We start from the raw sequence: 17,351 nt of genomic DNA on the forward strand, positions 1-17,351 counted from the left end.
TTTGCTTTCTTAATTTGCAAATTCTTTCTACTTTCTGGCTATTCATTTTCATGCATTGACTCCACATCTCCCAGTACTGGAGTTCCTGCCACCTGGGCTGTAGCCTCCATTTTTCTCTTCCGCCTGGAAAAGCTCCACCATCCCAGGATGTTAAAACCCACCAACAGGAGGTCTTTTGTTACCAAATTTTAGACCTCATATCTCTAACCCTGGCCTCTCTCTTGAGATTCAACTACTTATTCAACATTTTGACTTAGCTGTCAAGATCTTAAACCTGAAAAGTCCAAGTAGAAACAATTGACTTTTCCCATAAAGCTGTTCTTCCCAGCCTTCCCCTTATCAGCAAATGACACCATCATCCACTTAGCTATTAAACAGAAAAATCTAGGCCTAATTTCTAATTTGTTGTCCCTTACTTCCTATATCCAAACCATCAACAGCTGTTTCCATATCTAAAATATACCCTTACTATGTCAATTGTCATTTATCTCTACCGCAGTCTGAATGATCATTATTTCTCACATAGAATTTTAGAGTTGCCTCCTAACTGGTGTGCATTGGCATTCTGATCCCCGCATTTCCCAAAGGAACTTAGAGCATCTTTGAGAAGTGAGTTCTGATCCTGTTATTGCCCTGTTTAAAACAGTACCATGGCTCCCCACTTCTCTTGACATAAAGTCGAATGTCTTTGCCATGACCTATAAGGACAAATTTCATCTGGCCTCTTCTTAACCCTCTTATCTCAGCATGTCCTACATCTCCCCTGCTCACTCTGCTTTTGTTCCTCAAAAGAACTTGCTTTCTCCTGAAAAGTTTTCCCCAGATTGCCACATGACTGGCTCAGTCACACCATTCACATCCCAGCTCAAATGTCATCCCCTGGAGTTGCTCTGACCTCTGTCTAAGTACTCCACTCCAGCCATCACCCTATCACCAAATCAGTCTCTGTTACATGACTCTGTTTTACTATCTTCCTGGCACTATTATCTGTACCTATTTATTTAGTTTTTTTATTTACTTATTTGTTGATGTCTCCCTCTCGCAGAATGTAAGCGTCAATAAGAATAAGGACTTTGGCTTGTATTTTTAGGAATCCCTGGTGCCTCAAACAGAACCTGGTACATAGTACTGAAGTCGCTCAGTTGTGTCCGACTCTTTTTGACCCCGTGGACTGTAGCCTACCAGGCTCCTCTGTCCATGAGATTCTCCAGGCAAGAATACTGGAGTGGGTTGCCATTTCCTTCTCCAGGGGATCTTCCCAACCCAGGGATGGAACCCGGGTCTCCTGCATTGGAGTCAGACGCTTTAACCTCTGAGCCACCAGGGAATAGTAAGCATTCATTAAATATTTGATGAATAAATGAATGAACGGATGTCATGTCTGGGAAGGCCAGAGCCTGGGACCTTACCACTGGACAAACAATCACTTGTCTTGGATGATGAAGCCATTCAATTTCAGAAGGGTGAAATAAGAAGGCCAAGCTCTTAAGGCCTTTTTCATCTGTACCTATGGTCTGTTAAGGATGCAGAGATTGAGTTCCGCTGTCACCACGGAAAGGGAGCAGCAGTTCCTTGTATAATGCTCAGGATGCACTTTATACTCGCACCAGTGAGAGTCTGAAAGCCTAGAAGGATCGAGGAAGCCCACTTTTATCTTGTGGTTGCTTGATCATTCAGAAATCCAGGGCAAATCTTGTCATGGCTGATGAATACTGCCTAAGAGACTGTTGGCTCCCACAGGGAGGTGAGTGTTTAATGGAAAGGCTTTATGCAAGGTGGAATATGTCTCCTTGATGCATGATAGTGGCCACTTACTAATGCGGGCTCTGAGACCAGGAGTCCAAGAGTAATTTGTTCAAATGAAATAATGCCTGTTAGTCTTGCCAGTACTCCCCTGCTTCGTTGTTTAACACCAACCAAATGATATAATCTGTCCCTTTCTTGTTTACAGGGGTGTTTCTAAAGAGGCAATCTAACAATGCCTCAGTCTGATTACAAATAATGAAGCCACTGCTTGGGTCTTAATTCTATCACTGGCAGAAGTCCAGTGGTAGAGGAGAAGAAAGACAGAGGGAAAGCTACCCTCCTCTTAACACGTTCCAAAGGATTCAGAGGCGTGTGTCCATTTTAAAATAATTTCGTTCATTCATTGAATGCATTGGCCAGTGGATTCTTTACCACTGAGCCACCAGGGACACCCTGACATGTGTCCTTAAAATAAAGATGATAAGATTCAGAAACAGCCATAAGAACAGGAGTTTGGAATACGTGGGCTTTGTGGGGAGTTACATTTTTTCTTTAGAAAGCAAAGTTACCTGGTTTGGAGGAAATGGTGTTCTAGTTAGCTGCTCCTTAGTGGATTTCAAAAGCCTTAAGGTGACTCACATGAAAGATCATTACAAGTAATTTCTTCTGTCCTTAGTGACAATCTCCAGAGGCATCTAAATTCCATGAGTCCTCTTTTCCCACAAAGGAAGACTCCTTTGCTGTGTTCAGAGTCTTTCTACACAGAAGAATTTATGTTCATCTTTATACTCTTTCTACTTTGCTATACTCTAAAAAACACCCAGAGTTCAGAACCCAAAATTATTATTATTGCTATTCATGTTAGATTACTGCCATCAAATAACTTTGGAAAAGTTATCAAGTAACTTTGCATATCAGTATTGAATCACAGATTTTGGATGAAGGGGGCATGGTTTGGGAAAACAAAGAGTTCCTAGAAGTATATTCTACAATAGCATAGAAATGTAACTTGAAAAAATTTTTCAAAGTTTATTTAGTCCAGCTCCCTTATTTTTAGCATGAGGAAATTGAAACACATTTACCTCTTTGAAAGTAAAGCAACTTGACCAAGGTCATGTAGTGTATCCAGTGCAATGCTTTTTGGATGCAAAGGACAGAAAACTTGACTTATTACAAACTGACCTAAATAATGATTCCATTTATCTCACTTCCTTTTAAGAAAGGATAGATACAGGGTGAGAGTAAGTGGCTCAGTGGTAAAGAATCCACCTGCCAATGCAGGAGATGTGGGTTTGATCCCTAGGTAGAGGAGACCCCCTGAAGAAGGAAATGGCAACCCACTCCAGTATTGTTGCCTGGGAAACCCGTGGACAGAGGACCCTGGTGGGCTACCATCCACGGGGTCACAAAAGAATTGGATACAACTTAGTGACTAAACAACAGCAATAGCAAAATTAGTTTTCTTGGGCTGTCGTAGCAAAATACCACAGACTCAGTGGTTTAAATAACACATGCTTATATTCTCACAGTTAGATGGTTGGATGGCATCACTGACTCAATGGACATGAGCTTGAGTAAGCTCTGGGAGCTGGTGATGGACAGGGAAGCCCGGCGTGCTGCAGCCCATGGGGTCAAGAAGAGCTGGACACGACTGAGCAACTGAACTGAACTGAGCTGAGCTGAACTGAAGAGGCTTTGAGGTGCCAGCAGGGGTGGTTCCTTCTGAAGCCAGTATCTTTGGCTTGTAAATGGCCACCTTCTCTGTATACCCATCACTGCTGTCTTCTCCTCTTCTTTTAAGGACACCAGTCCTATTGGGTTGAGGCCCACTCATTCATTGTTGTTCAGCTATTATGTCATGTCTGACTCTTTTGGTACCAAACATTGGCTGCAGCATGCCAGGCTCGTCTGTTCTTTCCTATCTCCTGGAGTTTGCTCAAAGAGGCCCACTCATAGGCCCTGATTTAAGTTAATAATTTCTTTGAAGGTTCTGTCTCTAAATATAGTCACATTGGCAGTTACAGTTTCAACTTATGAACTTTGAGAACCCAATTCTATCCATAATGGTATTCACAGCTGGGTCTGGTATTTTCTATTAAGCTCAGTTCAGTTTACTTTAGTCGCTCAGTCGTGTCTGACTCTTCGCGACCCCATGAATCGCAGCACGCCAGGCCTCCCTGTCCATCACCAACTCCTGGAGTTCACTCAAACTCACATCCATCGAGTCGGTGATGCCATCCAGCCATCTCATCCTCTGTCGTCCCCTTCTCCTCCTGCCCCCAATCCCTCCCAGCATCAGAATCTTTCCCAATGAGTCAACTCTTCACAGGAGGTGGCCAAAGTATTGGAGTTTCAGCTTCAACATCAGTCCCTCCAATGAACACCCAGGACTGATCTCCTTTAGGATGGACTGGTTGGATCTCCTTGCAGTCCAAGGGACTCTCAAGAGTCTTCTCCAACACCACAGTTCAAAAGCATCAATTTTTTGACACTCAGCTTTCTTTATAGTCCAGCTCTCACATCCATACATGACTACTGGAAAAACCATAGCCTTGACTAGACGGACCTTTGTTGACAAAATAATGTTTCTGCTTTTTAATATGCTGTCTACGTTGGTCATAAATTTCCTTCCAAGGAGTAAGCGTCTTTTAATTTCATGGCTGCAATCACCATCTGCAATGATTTTGGAGCCCAAAAATATAAACTCAGCCACTGTTTCCCCATCTATTTCCCATGAAGTGATGGGACCAGATGCCATGATCTTCGTTTTCTGAATGTTGAGCTTTAAGCCAACTTTTTCACTCTCCTCTTTCACTTTCATCAAGAGGCTTTTAAGTTCCTCTTCATTTTCTGCCATAAAGGCGGTGTCATCTGCATATCTGAGGCTATTGATATTTCTCCCAGCAATCTTGATTCCAGCTTGTGATTCATCCAGCCCAGTGTTTCTCACGATGTACTCTGCATAGAAGTTATATGAGCAGGGTGACAATATACAGCCTTGACGTACTCCTTTTCCTATTTGGAACCAGTGTGCTGTGCCATGTCCAGTTATAACTGTTGCTTCCTGACCTGCATACAGGTTTCTCAAGAGACAGGTCGGGTATTCACTCCATTTATTTAATAGAGAGAGGCCTATTCGGACTGTCTAGTCTTGTGTGAATTTGGAGAAAACACTTTTTAAGAAATTGGTGCATTTAATCTAGGTTATCAAATTTATGGGCATAGAGTTGTTCACTGTATTCTTTCATTATCCTTTTTACATTCATAGTACCTAGTGATGTCCTCTCTTTTGTTTCTGATATTAGTAATTCTTGAACTTCTTTTTTTCTTAGCCTGGCTAGAGACTTATCCAAAGAAGCAGCTTTCAGTTTCATCAATTTTCTTTTTTTGAGATGTTTGTTTTAACCTATTGATTCCTGCTGTAATGCTTATTATTTCTTTTCTTCTATTTTGATTTAATTTGCTTTTCTCTTTCTAGTTTCCAAAGGTGGCAACTTAGATGATTGATTTTAGAGCTTTCTTCTTGTATATGCTTATAAATGTATGCATTTGATGCTATAAATTTTCTTCTAAGCACTACTTTTTTCTGTATCCCACAAATTTTGATAAGTTGTTTTTCATTTAGTTCAAAATATTTTAATTTTTCTCTCAAGATTTCTTCTTTAGTTCATATGTTATTTAGAAGCTTGCTGTTTAATCTTTACATGTTTTTGGATTTTTCATGTATCTTTCTGCCATTGATTTCTAGTTTAATTCCTTTGTGATCCAGGAACAGACATGGCGTTATTTCTATTTCTTTAAGTCTATTAAGGCTTCCCTGGTGGCTCAGATAGTGAAAAATCCACCTGCAATGTGGGAGACCTGGGTTCGATCCTTAGGTTGGAAAGACCCCCTGGAGGAGGGCACAGCAATCCACTCCATATTCTTGCCTGGAGAATCCCTATGGACAGAGGAGCCTGGCAGGCTACAGTGAGAATGTGATCTATCATGGTGAATGTTCCATGTGATCTTGAGAATTATGCTATTGTTGGATGGAGTCTTTATATAGCAATTACATCCTTTTGGTTGATGGTGCTCTGAATTCAACTGTGTTCTTCCTGAATATCTGCCCCCTGAATCTCTCCATTTCTGATGGAGGTGTGTTGACATCTCCAGCTATGATTGGTGAATTCATCCACTTCTCTTTGTAATGGGTGTTAGGCAAATACACTTAACAGTTGTTATGTCTTCTTAGAGAATTATCCTTTTGTGATTATATAACGCCCTTTTTCATCCTTGATAACTTTTCTTGCTTTGAATTCTGCTGGTGTGAAATTAACACAGCTGCTCCTGCTTTCTTTTGATGTGACTTTTCATTCTCTAGTGTCTTTCAAAGAGCAGGTTTTTAACTTTGCTGAGGTCTAATTTTTCAATTTGTTCCCTTGTGGATCATGTTTTTGATGCTGTACCAAAGACTTTGCCTAACTCAAGGGCACAATGGATTTCGCCTCTGGTTTCTTTTTCAAAATTTATAGTTGTATGTTTACTACTCCATTTTGAGTCAATTTTTTATGTGTTGTGCAAGGTATGAATTGAAGTGTATCTTTCGCATCTGGATATCCAATTGTTCCAACAACACTAGTTGGAAATACTGTCCTTTCTCTGTTGATTTGACTTTGCACTTTTGTCAAAAATCAACTTTCTGTATATATATGTGTGTATGTATTTATTTTCTGACTTTCTATTTTGTTCTGTTGATCTGTTTGTCTACTTGATGGTAATACTACACTGTATTGGTAGCTGTAGTTTTATAATGCTTTGAAATTATATAGTGCTAACTCCTGAACTTTGTTCTTCTTTTTGCATATTTTTTTTGTTCCAGGTTTTTTGAATTTTCATAAGGGTTTTATAATCAGTTTGTCAATTTCCACAAAAAGTCTGTTGGAATTTTGATTGAAATTTCACTGAATGTATTGACCACTTTGGGAAGAAGTGATAATAATGTTGCATCTTCTGATCCATGAACACGGTGTGAAAATGTTAGTCAGTCCTGTGAGAGGACTCTTTTGCAACACCATGAGCTGTATCCCCACCAGGATCCTCTGTTTGTGGGATTCCCCAGGCAAGAACACGGGAACGGGTTCCCATTTCCTATTCCAGGGAATCTTCCTGACCCAAGGATCCAACTGGAGTCTCTTGGGTCTCCTGCATCGGCAGGCAGATGGTTTATCACTGCCACCTGGGGAGCCCTCTTAATACCTCCCACTCTTCCAAAAATGAATAAGCTTTACTGGAACTTTTAACAGTGCTGTAGGCTGGCAGGGACAGTAGTTGGGTACTGTTAACATTTTCATCACAACATCCATTCTAACTTTGCATCAGTCAAGGCCAATCAGGGGATGGATACCACTCAGGAATTTGATTATAAATTTTAATATAAGTTTCAGCCCCGTGGCTCAGACAGGAAAGAATCCGGTTGCAATGTAGGAGACCTGGGTTCAATCCCCGGGTTGGGAAGATCCCGTGGATTCCACAGAGGATCGGAATAACTAGGGACTGTGCTAGTAAGTGAAGAGAACTCTAAAAAATATAGTAATAGCAGTTAAAAGAAGCAGAGAGATACAGCACCCAAAGAAAAAGTGTGCTCTCTCCCCCTTTAGAAATTTTGGGTATTAAAAAAAAAACAAGAAATGCTCTTCCAAGAAAATGCTAAGCTTACAGAAAGCTTTTAGACTATGCCCGGCCTATGGAACACGATGTAAGAATATGCTACATTATCCCTTCGACTTACTAACTTTGTGAATGGTATTTGTCATTCATTCATTTACCGCTTCTAAAAGTGTATATCCCAGTTCCTACTTTGGGCCAGGTCCCGTTGCTGGCCTTGGGGTAGGATGGTGAATGAAATATGGTCCTTACTGAGAAGGAGCCGACAAGTCAGGGAAAAGGAAAGGCGGCGGATTGTGGTAGCAGCTTTGGGGAAAGCGGCGCTGGGAAAACAGGTGACAAAGGCTGAGCTCAGGGAGAAGCCAGCCTCGGGAGGGAGGCAGGGGCATCTTGCCAAGGGCAGAGCTGTTCCAGCTTCGGTCTACACCGCGCGGGCGGGCTCCGCAAGCCGGCCGAGCGGAGCTAGGTCCGAGGCAGGAGGATGGGGCTGGAGTCCTTCACACCCAGGACCCCGGGGGAAAAATCCAGATTCTTGTCGGTGTGCAGTTGGAAGCCACTCAGGGGTTAATCACAGCGAGATTTATCTGATCAGTTTTAAGACAGATCTGGCGTGTTATGCATCTTTGCTGGTGGTGATCCGGACAGAAGGGAGGACACTCTCACACTTATCAACCCACCATGCGATTTTCCTCCCTTCCTATCTTCTAACGCATTTAGTGGGCACGTTCGGGACATTCGTCGAACCCCATAAATCAACAAGAAATAAGGCGGCAGATACGGAATCGGCCACCGGGAGGAAATGAAAGCGGACTGGGTCGGGTTGGGGTCAGAGTGGGGCGGCGGGCCAGGACCAGGGTGAGCTGGCAGACTCAGAGGAGAACTTACACTCACTGATTTCTTTTTTCTTCATTATTATTTTTTACTGGAGCTCGCGAAGACAACTAGCAAGTCCTCTTCCCTCGCATTCTGAAGCTCCAGCCAGAGAACTCCCACTAGATGGCCCCACCCCGGAATCTTGTTTCACCGGAACATGTTTTACTGTAACCTTGTTTCATCGGAACTAGATGCCGAAGTTCCCTGTGTTACTGCCGGACGCAAATGTAACGGGACGCTTCCGGTTAGGAATCATGGCCGCGGCCGTTGGCGACTCACGTGTGAGTGCGGGGAAAAAGCTGAAAAATTCACTAAGGAAGAAGAAGAGGATGAAAATGGTAGTCCCGTCTGTAGCATCGGAGCTGGAAGATAAGGACAAAGACGCTTCCGATAATGAAGGTAACTTACTTGGGCTGAGCTTTGGCTGCTCAGAGAAAAGGCCGGGTTGAGTTTGCGGGAAGCAAGAGGTGCGAGAGAATTTCTCGCTGGCAGCCCCAATTTCATCTCCCCAGGACGGCGAAGGGGCGAGTTTGGCTCGGTGTGAGAAGGTTTGAGAAAGTGATGTTCAGGGGAAGGAAGGTCGCTATTGCGTGTTAAAGCTTCCAAGTTCTTTTATTAGACATTTTCATTGTCACTGTAATTAACTAAGATGAATCTGTTGCTTTTTTTTTTTAATAGCAGCAGCAGCAAAAAAAAAAAAAAAAAAGAGGTTTACAGTAGCAAGGGGCGAAAGGAAGGGCGATATCTAAAATTACAAGAGTGAGTTCGGTCTCCTAGGGAGCAAGGAGGAAAAGTCCGAGAGAGGCTCATAAGGAACAAGGAGGGAAAAGCGGAGAGAGGAAGACGGCTGGTACACTTGAATTTTCTTGTGCGTGCGTGTGCTGGGGAATTAGGGATGAGATACTAGTGAGGACCCCGTAGGTGGTTAAAGTAGAATAAATAAAAGCGGTTGATAAAGATGTCTTTCAAAGACGTTTATACCGAAAGGAAGGGAATGTATTTCGAGGCTTTCGGCTGTGGTGTGTACATGCTGTACTCTTTACCGTCGTTCTTGGCACTGGCTTCCCGGGTTACAAGGGATCGCAGAGGACCCCTGACCTTCTCCTGCTCAGAGATTGGTCCTTAATATATTAAGAGGTAGTTACAAAGGGAGTTCTCATGATCCTGGTCCAGTTAACAATAAGGATGGAGACAGAGAATTCCATATCCTGTAGAACTCAGTCAAGGCATTGCTTCCTTGTGTCTTATACATAAACCTCATACTGTATGATTATTTTTATATTAACGTGTCTTCCTCCTTATGGATACAAGTCGTTCAACTGCTGGAACACGTCTTCTTTATCTTTATTCTCATGGGGCCTCCCTTATACATTTCGGTACTAAGTAAGTTTTCTTGCTGAATAAATAAATAAGGAATTTCATCAGGGTCTTAGTTTTCTCAGTCTGGGAGTGGAGAGCACAGTTTTCTCAGACATAGGGAAAGCATGCAAAGTGGCATGTAGTCTCCTGAAACACATGGCTAGTTAGGTTGAAATGAATTGTTGGCTGTGGCTCTAGCTGTTCAGAGGTGTTATTGAGACTAGGAACAGGGTAAAGCCAGATTGTAAAGGGCCCTGTGTGCCATATGAAGAAGATTGGATTCTCTATTAGTAGGCAATATGGAGCTCTTGAGACGTTTTAAGCAAGAGAATGCCACTTTATAAGTATCACTGCTAACTGTATGGTGACTGCCATAGAGTGCCAGAACAGTTAGGCAAAGTTGCAAAGCTCTGTTAGGGATTGCACTAGAAAAGTACAGTGAAGACAGAGAGGAGGTCCCCACTTGAAATGTTTTTCAGAAGGAAAGCATTCAATTTTCTAGACAACCAACTTCCAAATAAATTTGTAGCACCATAAATTTTGGTTATATTCCTGTTAGAGGAATTAGGTAGTAATAATAATAGTTTAGGTACATATCACTTTAATTCTCATAGTAATAGGTACTGTATCACTTTAATTCTCATAACAATCCTGTAAGACAGGGTTATTTTAAATATTATCCTCATTTTACTTGTAAGAAAATGAGATGTAGAGAGTTTATACCTTGCTCCCGCAGTGCATAAGCTGATAAGTTGATAGAGGACACAACCAGTATTGGAGCTTGCTCTGTAGCTTTTTCTCTGACCTCTAACGGGGGTCAGAAAAACGGTTGATGAACCAGGAGGACAGAAATGATCAAACAAAACAAAACTTTCTGGAAAGTAAAAGAGCAGGGCCACAGAATCTTAAGCAAGAATTGGTTATGAGCACACCATGGTATTGAGACAGGTTTTTGTTCCACTCCCTAAGGTTCCATCACTTTATGGGAAATAGATGGGGAAATGGTGGAAACAATGTCAGACTTTGTTTTTTTGGGCTCCAAAGTCACTGCAGATGGTGATTGCAGCCATGAAGTTAAAAGACGCTTACTCCTTGGAAGGAAAGTTATGACCAACCTAGAGAGCATAGTAAAAAGCAGAGACATTACTTTGCCAACAAAGGTCCATCTAGTCAAGGCTATGGTTTTCCCAGTGGTCATGTATGGATGTAAGAGTTGGACTGTGAAGAAAACCGAGCACCGAAGAATTGATGCTTTTGAACTGTGGTGTTGGAGAAGACTCTTGAGAGTCCCTTGGACTGCAAGGAGATCCAACCAGTCCATTCTAAAGGAGATCAGTCCTGGGTGTTCTTTGGAAGGACTGATGCTAAAGCTGAAACTCCAGTATTTTGGCCACCTCATGCAAAGAGTTGACTCACTGGAAAAGACTGATGCTGGGAGGGATTGGGGGCAGGAGGAGAAGGGGACGATAGAGGATAAGATGGCTGGATGGCATCACCGACTCGATGGACGTGAGTTTGAATGAACTCTGGGAATTGGTGATGGACAGGGAGGCCTGGCGTGCTGCGATTCATGGGGTTGCAAAGAGTCAGACACGACTGAGCGACTGAACTGAACTGAACTGAAGGTTCGATCACTAAGGGGTGTTTTTATGGTCAGATATTATAGCACTCTTTTTGCCGTTGATAACTGTAGTCTTCCTTCCTTCCTCTCTTCTCCCATCCTTTCCTTTCTTTTCTCCTAAAATCTGGGTATTATCTCCAGAAATAAATGATCACTCTTTTCTCAGTTGTGTGAGAGGCATCTGTGTTTGTACTGCCTTTCAGAGGGACTTTGGGCTTCTTTGGAGGGAGCTTGCCTTAGTTCCCTCATCCATAAAATGGACGTGGTAATAGTGTCTCCTCAAGATTGTTGTGAAGATTCAATGGGCTCATGTATGTAAAGCATTTAATTTAATGGTTGGCACATGGTAACCGTAAAATAAATACCATACCCTTGTGTCACAGTGGTAAAGAATCTGCCTGCCAGTGCAGGAGACGTGGGTTCGATCCCTGGGTTGGGAAGATCCCCTAGAGAAGAAAATGACAACCTACTCCAGTATTCTTGCTTGGGAAATCCCATGGACAGAGGAGCCTGGTGAGCTACAGTCCATAGGTTCGCAAAGAGTCAGGCACTATTTAGCGACTAAATAACAACAGCCTACTCATAAATATTTGGAGTCATGATCGTGACATCTTTTCTGATCTAACATAACCGCTAGTCCCATCTCTCGGCCACCCAATAAGCCTTCCAGCCTTTGATAACAGCGATGTTTATAAGCTGGAGCTTTCTCCAGAAAAGAGGTTAGAGTTTCCTCAGGTAACCCTGCAAGGGAGCTGATGGCCTCTCTGTTTTCCAGATGAGGAGACATAGGCTTGGAGATACTGTGTTCCATTTTAGTAGAAAGCCTCTCAGTGGAAACCTGTTCAATCCATAGATGCCAGATGTTATCTCTTAATTCTGTCCTTCTTACTCCGTAATTAGTCCGCAACATTCAGTCATGTTTTCGTGGTAAAATTAGGCATTAATAGTGGTTCTATTTAGTGATAGTGATTTTGACAACCATGGATTGTCTCTGCCTCGTTGTTCTGTGGATAGTGTGCACCTAATATTTGCCAGGCTGAATTCATGATTTCATCTTCAAAACAGAATCCAGTGAATAAGGAGGATGGCCCGTGTCACTGTGCACTGGTGATCTGCATGTGACCTGATGGCTGTTTACTCCTCCGGGCACACCTCTTGCTGTCCCCTGGCTTGCTGGTGACACGGTGTCTGAACTCCTCATCTCTTGAACACGTTTGCTCTTCTCTCTCCTCGCCATGCTTACGCTGGCCCACCAGCTACTCTTCTTTTCCCTTCACTTTCTCTTGACCAGCTTCTCTAGATTTCTATTTAGTTGTCTCCCTCTGCCTTTTCTTTCAGGATTTAGAATGTGCCTCTTCAATAAAGACAAGTAATAAAAGGCTTTTTATTTAATAAATTCAGTAATGTAGGCCCTTTGGATGGAGATGTTTTCCTTTGGTTTAACTCAGAATTTTCTATTTAATATAAAGAAATGGATTTTTTTTTTCCTCCTGTGAAATCGGATATTTCTGGAAAAGTGACACATAAAAACTGCTTTCTCTTTTTTTAAAATTTATTTTTACTTATTAATTTGGCTGCTTCGAGTATTAGTTGCAGCAAGTGGGTTTAGCTGCCCCACAATATACAGGATCTTAGCTCCCTGCCAGGGATAGAACTTGTGTCCCCTGCATTGGAAAGCAGATTCTTAACCACTGGACCACCAGGAAAATCCCTGGAAATAGCTTTTCTAGATCAGATATTTGTGTACATGTGGCCTCGGCAGAACTATATTAAGTTATCAAAAATTCACAGAGGCTGGATTCTGAGCGACTATAAAGGCAGGTGATTGAAGTGGACTTCAGACACATGAGGAATCAGTGTGCACATTACAGCCTGTTATTGAAGTGTACCAGCTCATTTTATCAGGAAATTGAGTCAGAGATTTATCTTTGAATTTTAAGTGGTTCATAAAAATAGATAAGGATGTGCCTTATGTCAACATTCGGAAGCAGCTTCCTTCAGCGAGATGCTACTTACACACAAGTATACCCCATGTGTTGTTTGCACTTTTATTTTTTATCTTTTGGTTTAGTTTCTTTTGACATGTTGTGTAAGAAAGGTAGAAAATTGTGCTTTCATGAGTGTAAAACTCTTGGGTATTGTTTGTCAGACTTTGCAGAAGTTTCCTAGTGCTGTTACCTTAAAGCTTTGGTAAAAGCTGTGTTTCAGAACTTGGCATGAATCCTGATATGTGATGTAGTACTCAATATCCATTTATTATAAAATTGGAAACTTCTCTTAATGTGATTTTTACACTCGTTTTCTCATGTACCGGATATCACTGAGGTTACAGATTAGCAGAAATTATATGTGATATAAACTTGAATGATAGCAAAATGAGTCAGACTATAAGTTTTGATAAATTGTAATACTCTTCAGTAGGGTTTGAACTTTGGTCGTAGTAAAATTGCGAATGATCCCAAATCAGAGATATGTGTAAGGTAAGATGCTGTAGTCAGCATTCAAGTAATGGGTAAATGCCAGGCATTATAAAGGAGAGGATGACACGCCTACATGAGTTAACCTGGAACTACTCAGAGTTACTGAATTAATGCCTTGGTGGTGGTTTAGATACCATGTGTGCTTGGCTCTTAGATTTGTAGTCTAAATAAAAAACACAGCCTTCCCATTCGGTAGATCAATTCAGGTGAAAAAATGAAAACAGTGGTGATATCAAGTATTATAAAGAGCAGTAATGGCAACCCGTACCAGTATTCTTGCCTGGGAAGTCCTATGGAATAGGAGCCCGGTGGGCTACAGTTCACGAGCTTGCAAAGCGTGACTTAGTGACTAAACAACAATGATAACCTCTACCTCTGAGTTACTGAATTACTCAGACCTACAGAATTTATGCACTGTTGCAGGTTTATATGCAATGGCTACTTGCTTAAGATTGTAATCTTTATTTAAAAAAAAAAGCTCTGTAGTCGGTAAATCAACCCATGTGAAAAAAGCCTCGGTCCACTGCCATCGAGTGATTGACTGCTCCCTCAGAGCACGTGCCCATATATCTATAAACTAGCAGGGAGGAATGCTAATTTCATTTTTTCTGAATTATTCTGGTCACATATTTGAATAACGGCCATATACTTCTAAAACAAGACTTGATACCAATCCAGTTTAGAAGGTCCTAGGAGCAATCCCTTCCTTTTTTGATAAACTACAAAGCAGTATTTAAGATGTAATAACCTAGCAGATAAATAAACTTTTCATCAAACTGTAGCTTATAACCTCCTGCATTGTTTAAGTTACTTAAAATAGCAAAGGAACATGCCTAAGAAATGAAGTATATCATAGTCTTACTTGAGTAGTTTAGCAATTTATAGAACAGGCTCAGGAAACAGACTACTTCCAGGCTCTGTCTGGTTTGCCCAGATAGCACATAGTAATCACATCCAACAGTTTGTCCCGTGGTAAAACTTATCATTTTATTTTTGGTTATTTTTATGGAAACCTGAGTAACTTCTTCTTCTTTTTTTTTTTTTTTAACAAGTAAATGCTTTTTAAAAAAATTTTCAAGTATCAATTTTGAATATTCTAAATTAAGTAGTAAAGGGCAGGAAAGAGCACATGGCGTGATAGAACAGATGTTTTAATACCTCGACTGGGGAGCTCTGTATGACTTCAGGCAAAATGAGAATGGGATGTGAGCACTGGCCATTCTGGTTAGCTATGGCTTAGAGAGAAATTCCTCTTTTAATTCAGGCTTTATTAAGCTATTGAGTTGGCCAAAAAGTTTGTTCAGGTTTTTGGTAGGATAAACCCAAATGAACTTTTTGGCCAACCCAGTGTATTGTGGCTACTCTCGGCCTTAGTTCACTTACCTTAGTCTGAGTTGAATCTTGAATTCAGAGCTTTGTATAGTGCCTTAGAAATCAGCACCCTGTCATCCCACCTTGTTCACTTTGTGACTCTGTAGATTTTTAAATCTTTTGTAAGCTTCAGAAGCATTCTCCTTGTAAATAGAATAATAATAGCGTCTCAGAGAGTGTTGTGAGGATTAAGTGATAATGCATAAAAAGCACTTTAAATAGTACCTAGCCCTAAACACTTGCTGGCTAGTTAATATTCATCATTGTTTTAGAGTGCTTGGGAAGCTGTAGGACAGAGATAATCGACCGCTTCTGGAACAGAATCAAAGGTGTCTTGCTCACCATGAACCCCTGGCGTATGGGTTAGAGGAGAGCCAAGACTGGGTGGAATTAGAGTGGAAGGAAGATTTATTCCCCCTCCCCCTGTCGTTTGTCAGTCCTTTTTAGAACTTTCGGGATGCCTCCCTGCTCTGGCTCCCAGGTTCTTAGTCTCCTTGCCTGTCGTCTTATTATTGTCATCTATTTAATGCCTGCTGTGTGCCAGAGCTGTGCTGAGTGCCTTTCCTGTTTTATCTCATTTGATCATCATAACAACCTAGTGAGGTATGGACTGTTTTTGTTCCCAGCTTCCCAGAAGCTGAGACACAGAGGGGTTAAGTAACTTGCCCAAGATTATGCTAGTAGGAAGTAATGGAAATGGGGCATAGCTCCACGTCTGCTTATTTTATATTCTGAGTGCTTAACCCCTGTGCTGTAACAGGTCATCTAAAGCTTCCCATTCAGCACCTCATATGTCCTGTAGATTCCAGCCACCAGAGTTGTTTGCTCTTTGTTCCTGTCTGCTCTGCAGCCACATTATGTATGTCTTGAAGGGTATGGGAGTGGAGGGGGGGGAGGGGTGTAATTGACATGTAAACATTTCTTATGGGCTAGGCACTCTTTTAAGAAAACTGAGTTAATTATCATAAAACCCAATGAAGTAGGTACTGTTTTATTGCCATTTTTACAGACGAGGAAACTAAGGTTGAAAAGGTAAAAACTTTCAGAAAAGGCACGTAGGTTTGTGTCTGGAGTTAAGATTGAATCAGGCAGCCTGAGTTCTATGTCTTTACTCTTTAATCACTACTAACTGATCTCAAATTTTTATAAGTTCTGTTTGATTTAGAGTAAACTCTAAAGGTGTGAAATAGATGGGGAAACAGTGGAAACAGTGGCAGAATTTATTTTGCGGGCTCCAAAATCACTGCAGATGGTGATTGCAGCCATGAAATTAAAAGACGCTTACTCCTTGGAAGGAAAGTTAGGACCAACCTAGATAGCATATTGAAAAGCAGAGACATTACTTTGCCATCAAAGGTCCGTCAAGTCAAGGCTGTGGTTTTTCCATTGGTCATGTATAGATGTGAGAGTTGGACTGTAAGAAAGCTGAGCGCCGTAGAATTGATGCTTTTGAACTGTGGCGTTGGAGAAGACTCTTGAGAGTCCCCTGAACTGCAAGGACGTCCAACCAGTCCATCCTAAAGGAGATCAGTCCTGGGTGTTCATTGAAAGGACTAAAGCTGAAACTCCAGTACTTTGGCCACCTCATGCGAAGAGTTGACTCATTGGAAAAGACCTTGATGCTGGGAGGTATTTGGGGGCAGGAGAAGGGGACAACAGAGAATGAGATGGCTGGATGGCATCACCGACTCGATGGACATGAGTTTGAGTGAACTCTGGGAGTTGGTGATGGACAGGGAGGCCTGGCACGCTTCGATTCATGGGGTCGCAGATAGTTGGACACGACTGAGTGACTGAACTGAACTGAACTGAAGATCAAGGTTAAGCAGTGTCCTTAGTGCTCCCAGATGATAATTGTATTTTAAAAGAAAAACCTTTTTAATCCAGTAGAGAAACTTTCTTAAACGGAGGGATCTGAGGTAAGCGGGAGCTGAAAATAGCAGTAGCAGTTTGGCCGCTTACTGGAGTACACACCTATGGTGCAGAACCTGGGGCTTGATGTATGTTTTTTTCTTGGATGATAAATCAGACCGGCTTATTTATATAAACTAACCAGCTTTTCACACCCAGTTCTTAGCGTTCAGTCCCCACATCTCCAGTTGCAGCCTTTGTGAACTTCTTTATATTGTATAGATATCTGGTGGCTCAGACGGTAAAGCGTCTACAATGCGTGAGGCCTGGGTTCGATCCCTGGGTCAGGAAGATCCCCTGGAGAAGGAAATGGCAGTCCACTCCAGTACTATTACCTGGAAAAT

General features: G+C 41.9%; 1 protein-coding gene across 1 annotated transcript in view; it reads left to right on the forward strand.

Moving 5' to 3' along the window:
• Positions 1-8,519: 8,519 nt before the first annotated feature.
• The window catches only part of RRP15 (ribosomal RNA processing 15 homolog), a 51,368-nt gene continuing 42,536 nt past the window's right edge, over positions 8,520-17,351 (forward strand). The window contains exon 1 of the mRNA XM_052654071.1: positions 8,520-8,664. Coding sequence (XP_052510031.1) covers positions 8,520-8,664 — 145 coding nt within the window. The remainder of the gene's footprint in view (positions 8,665-17,351) is intronic.

This window comes from Budorcas taxicolor, chromosome 16, assembly GCF_023091745.1.
Source record: "Budorcas taxicolor isolate Tak-1 chromosome 16, Takin1.1, whole genome shotgun sequence".
Taxonomy (NCBI): Eukaryota; Metazoa; Chordata; class Mammalia; order Artiodactyla; family Bovidae; genus Budorcas; species Budorcas taxicolor.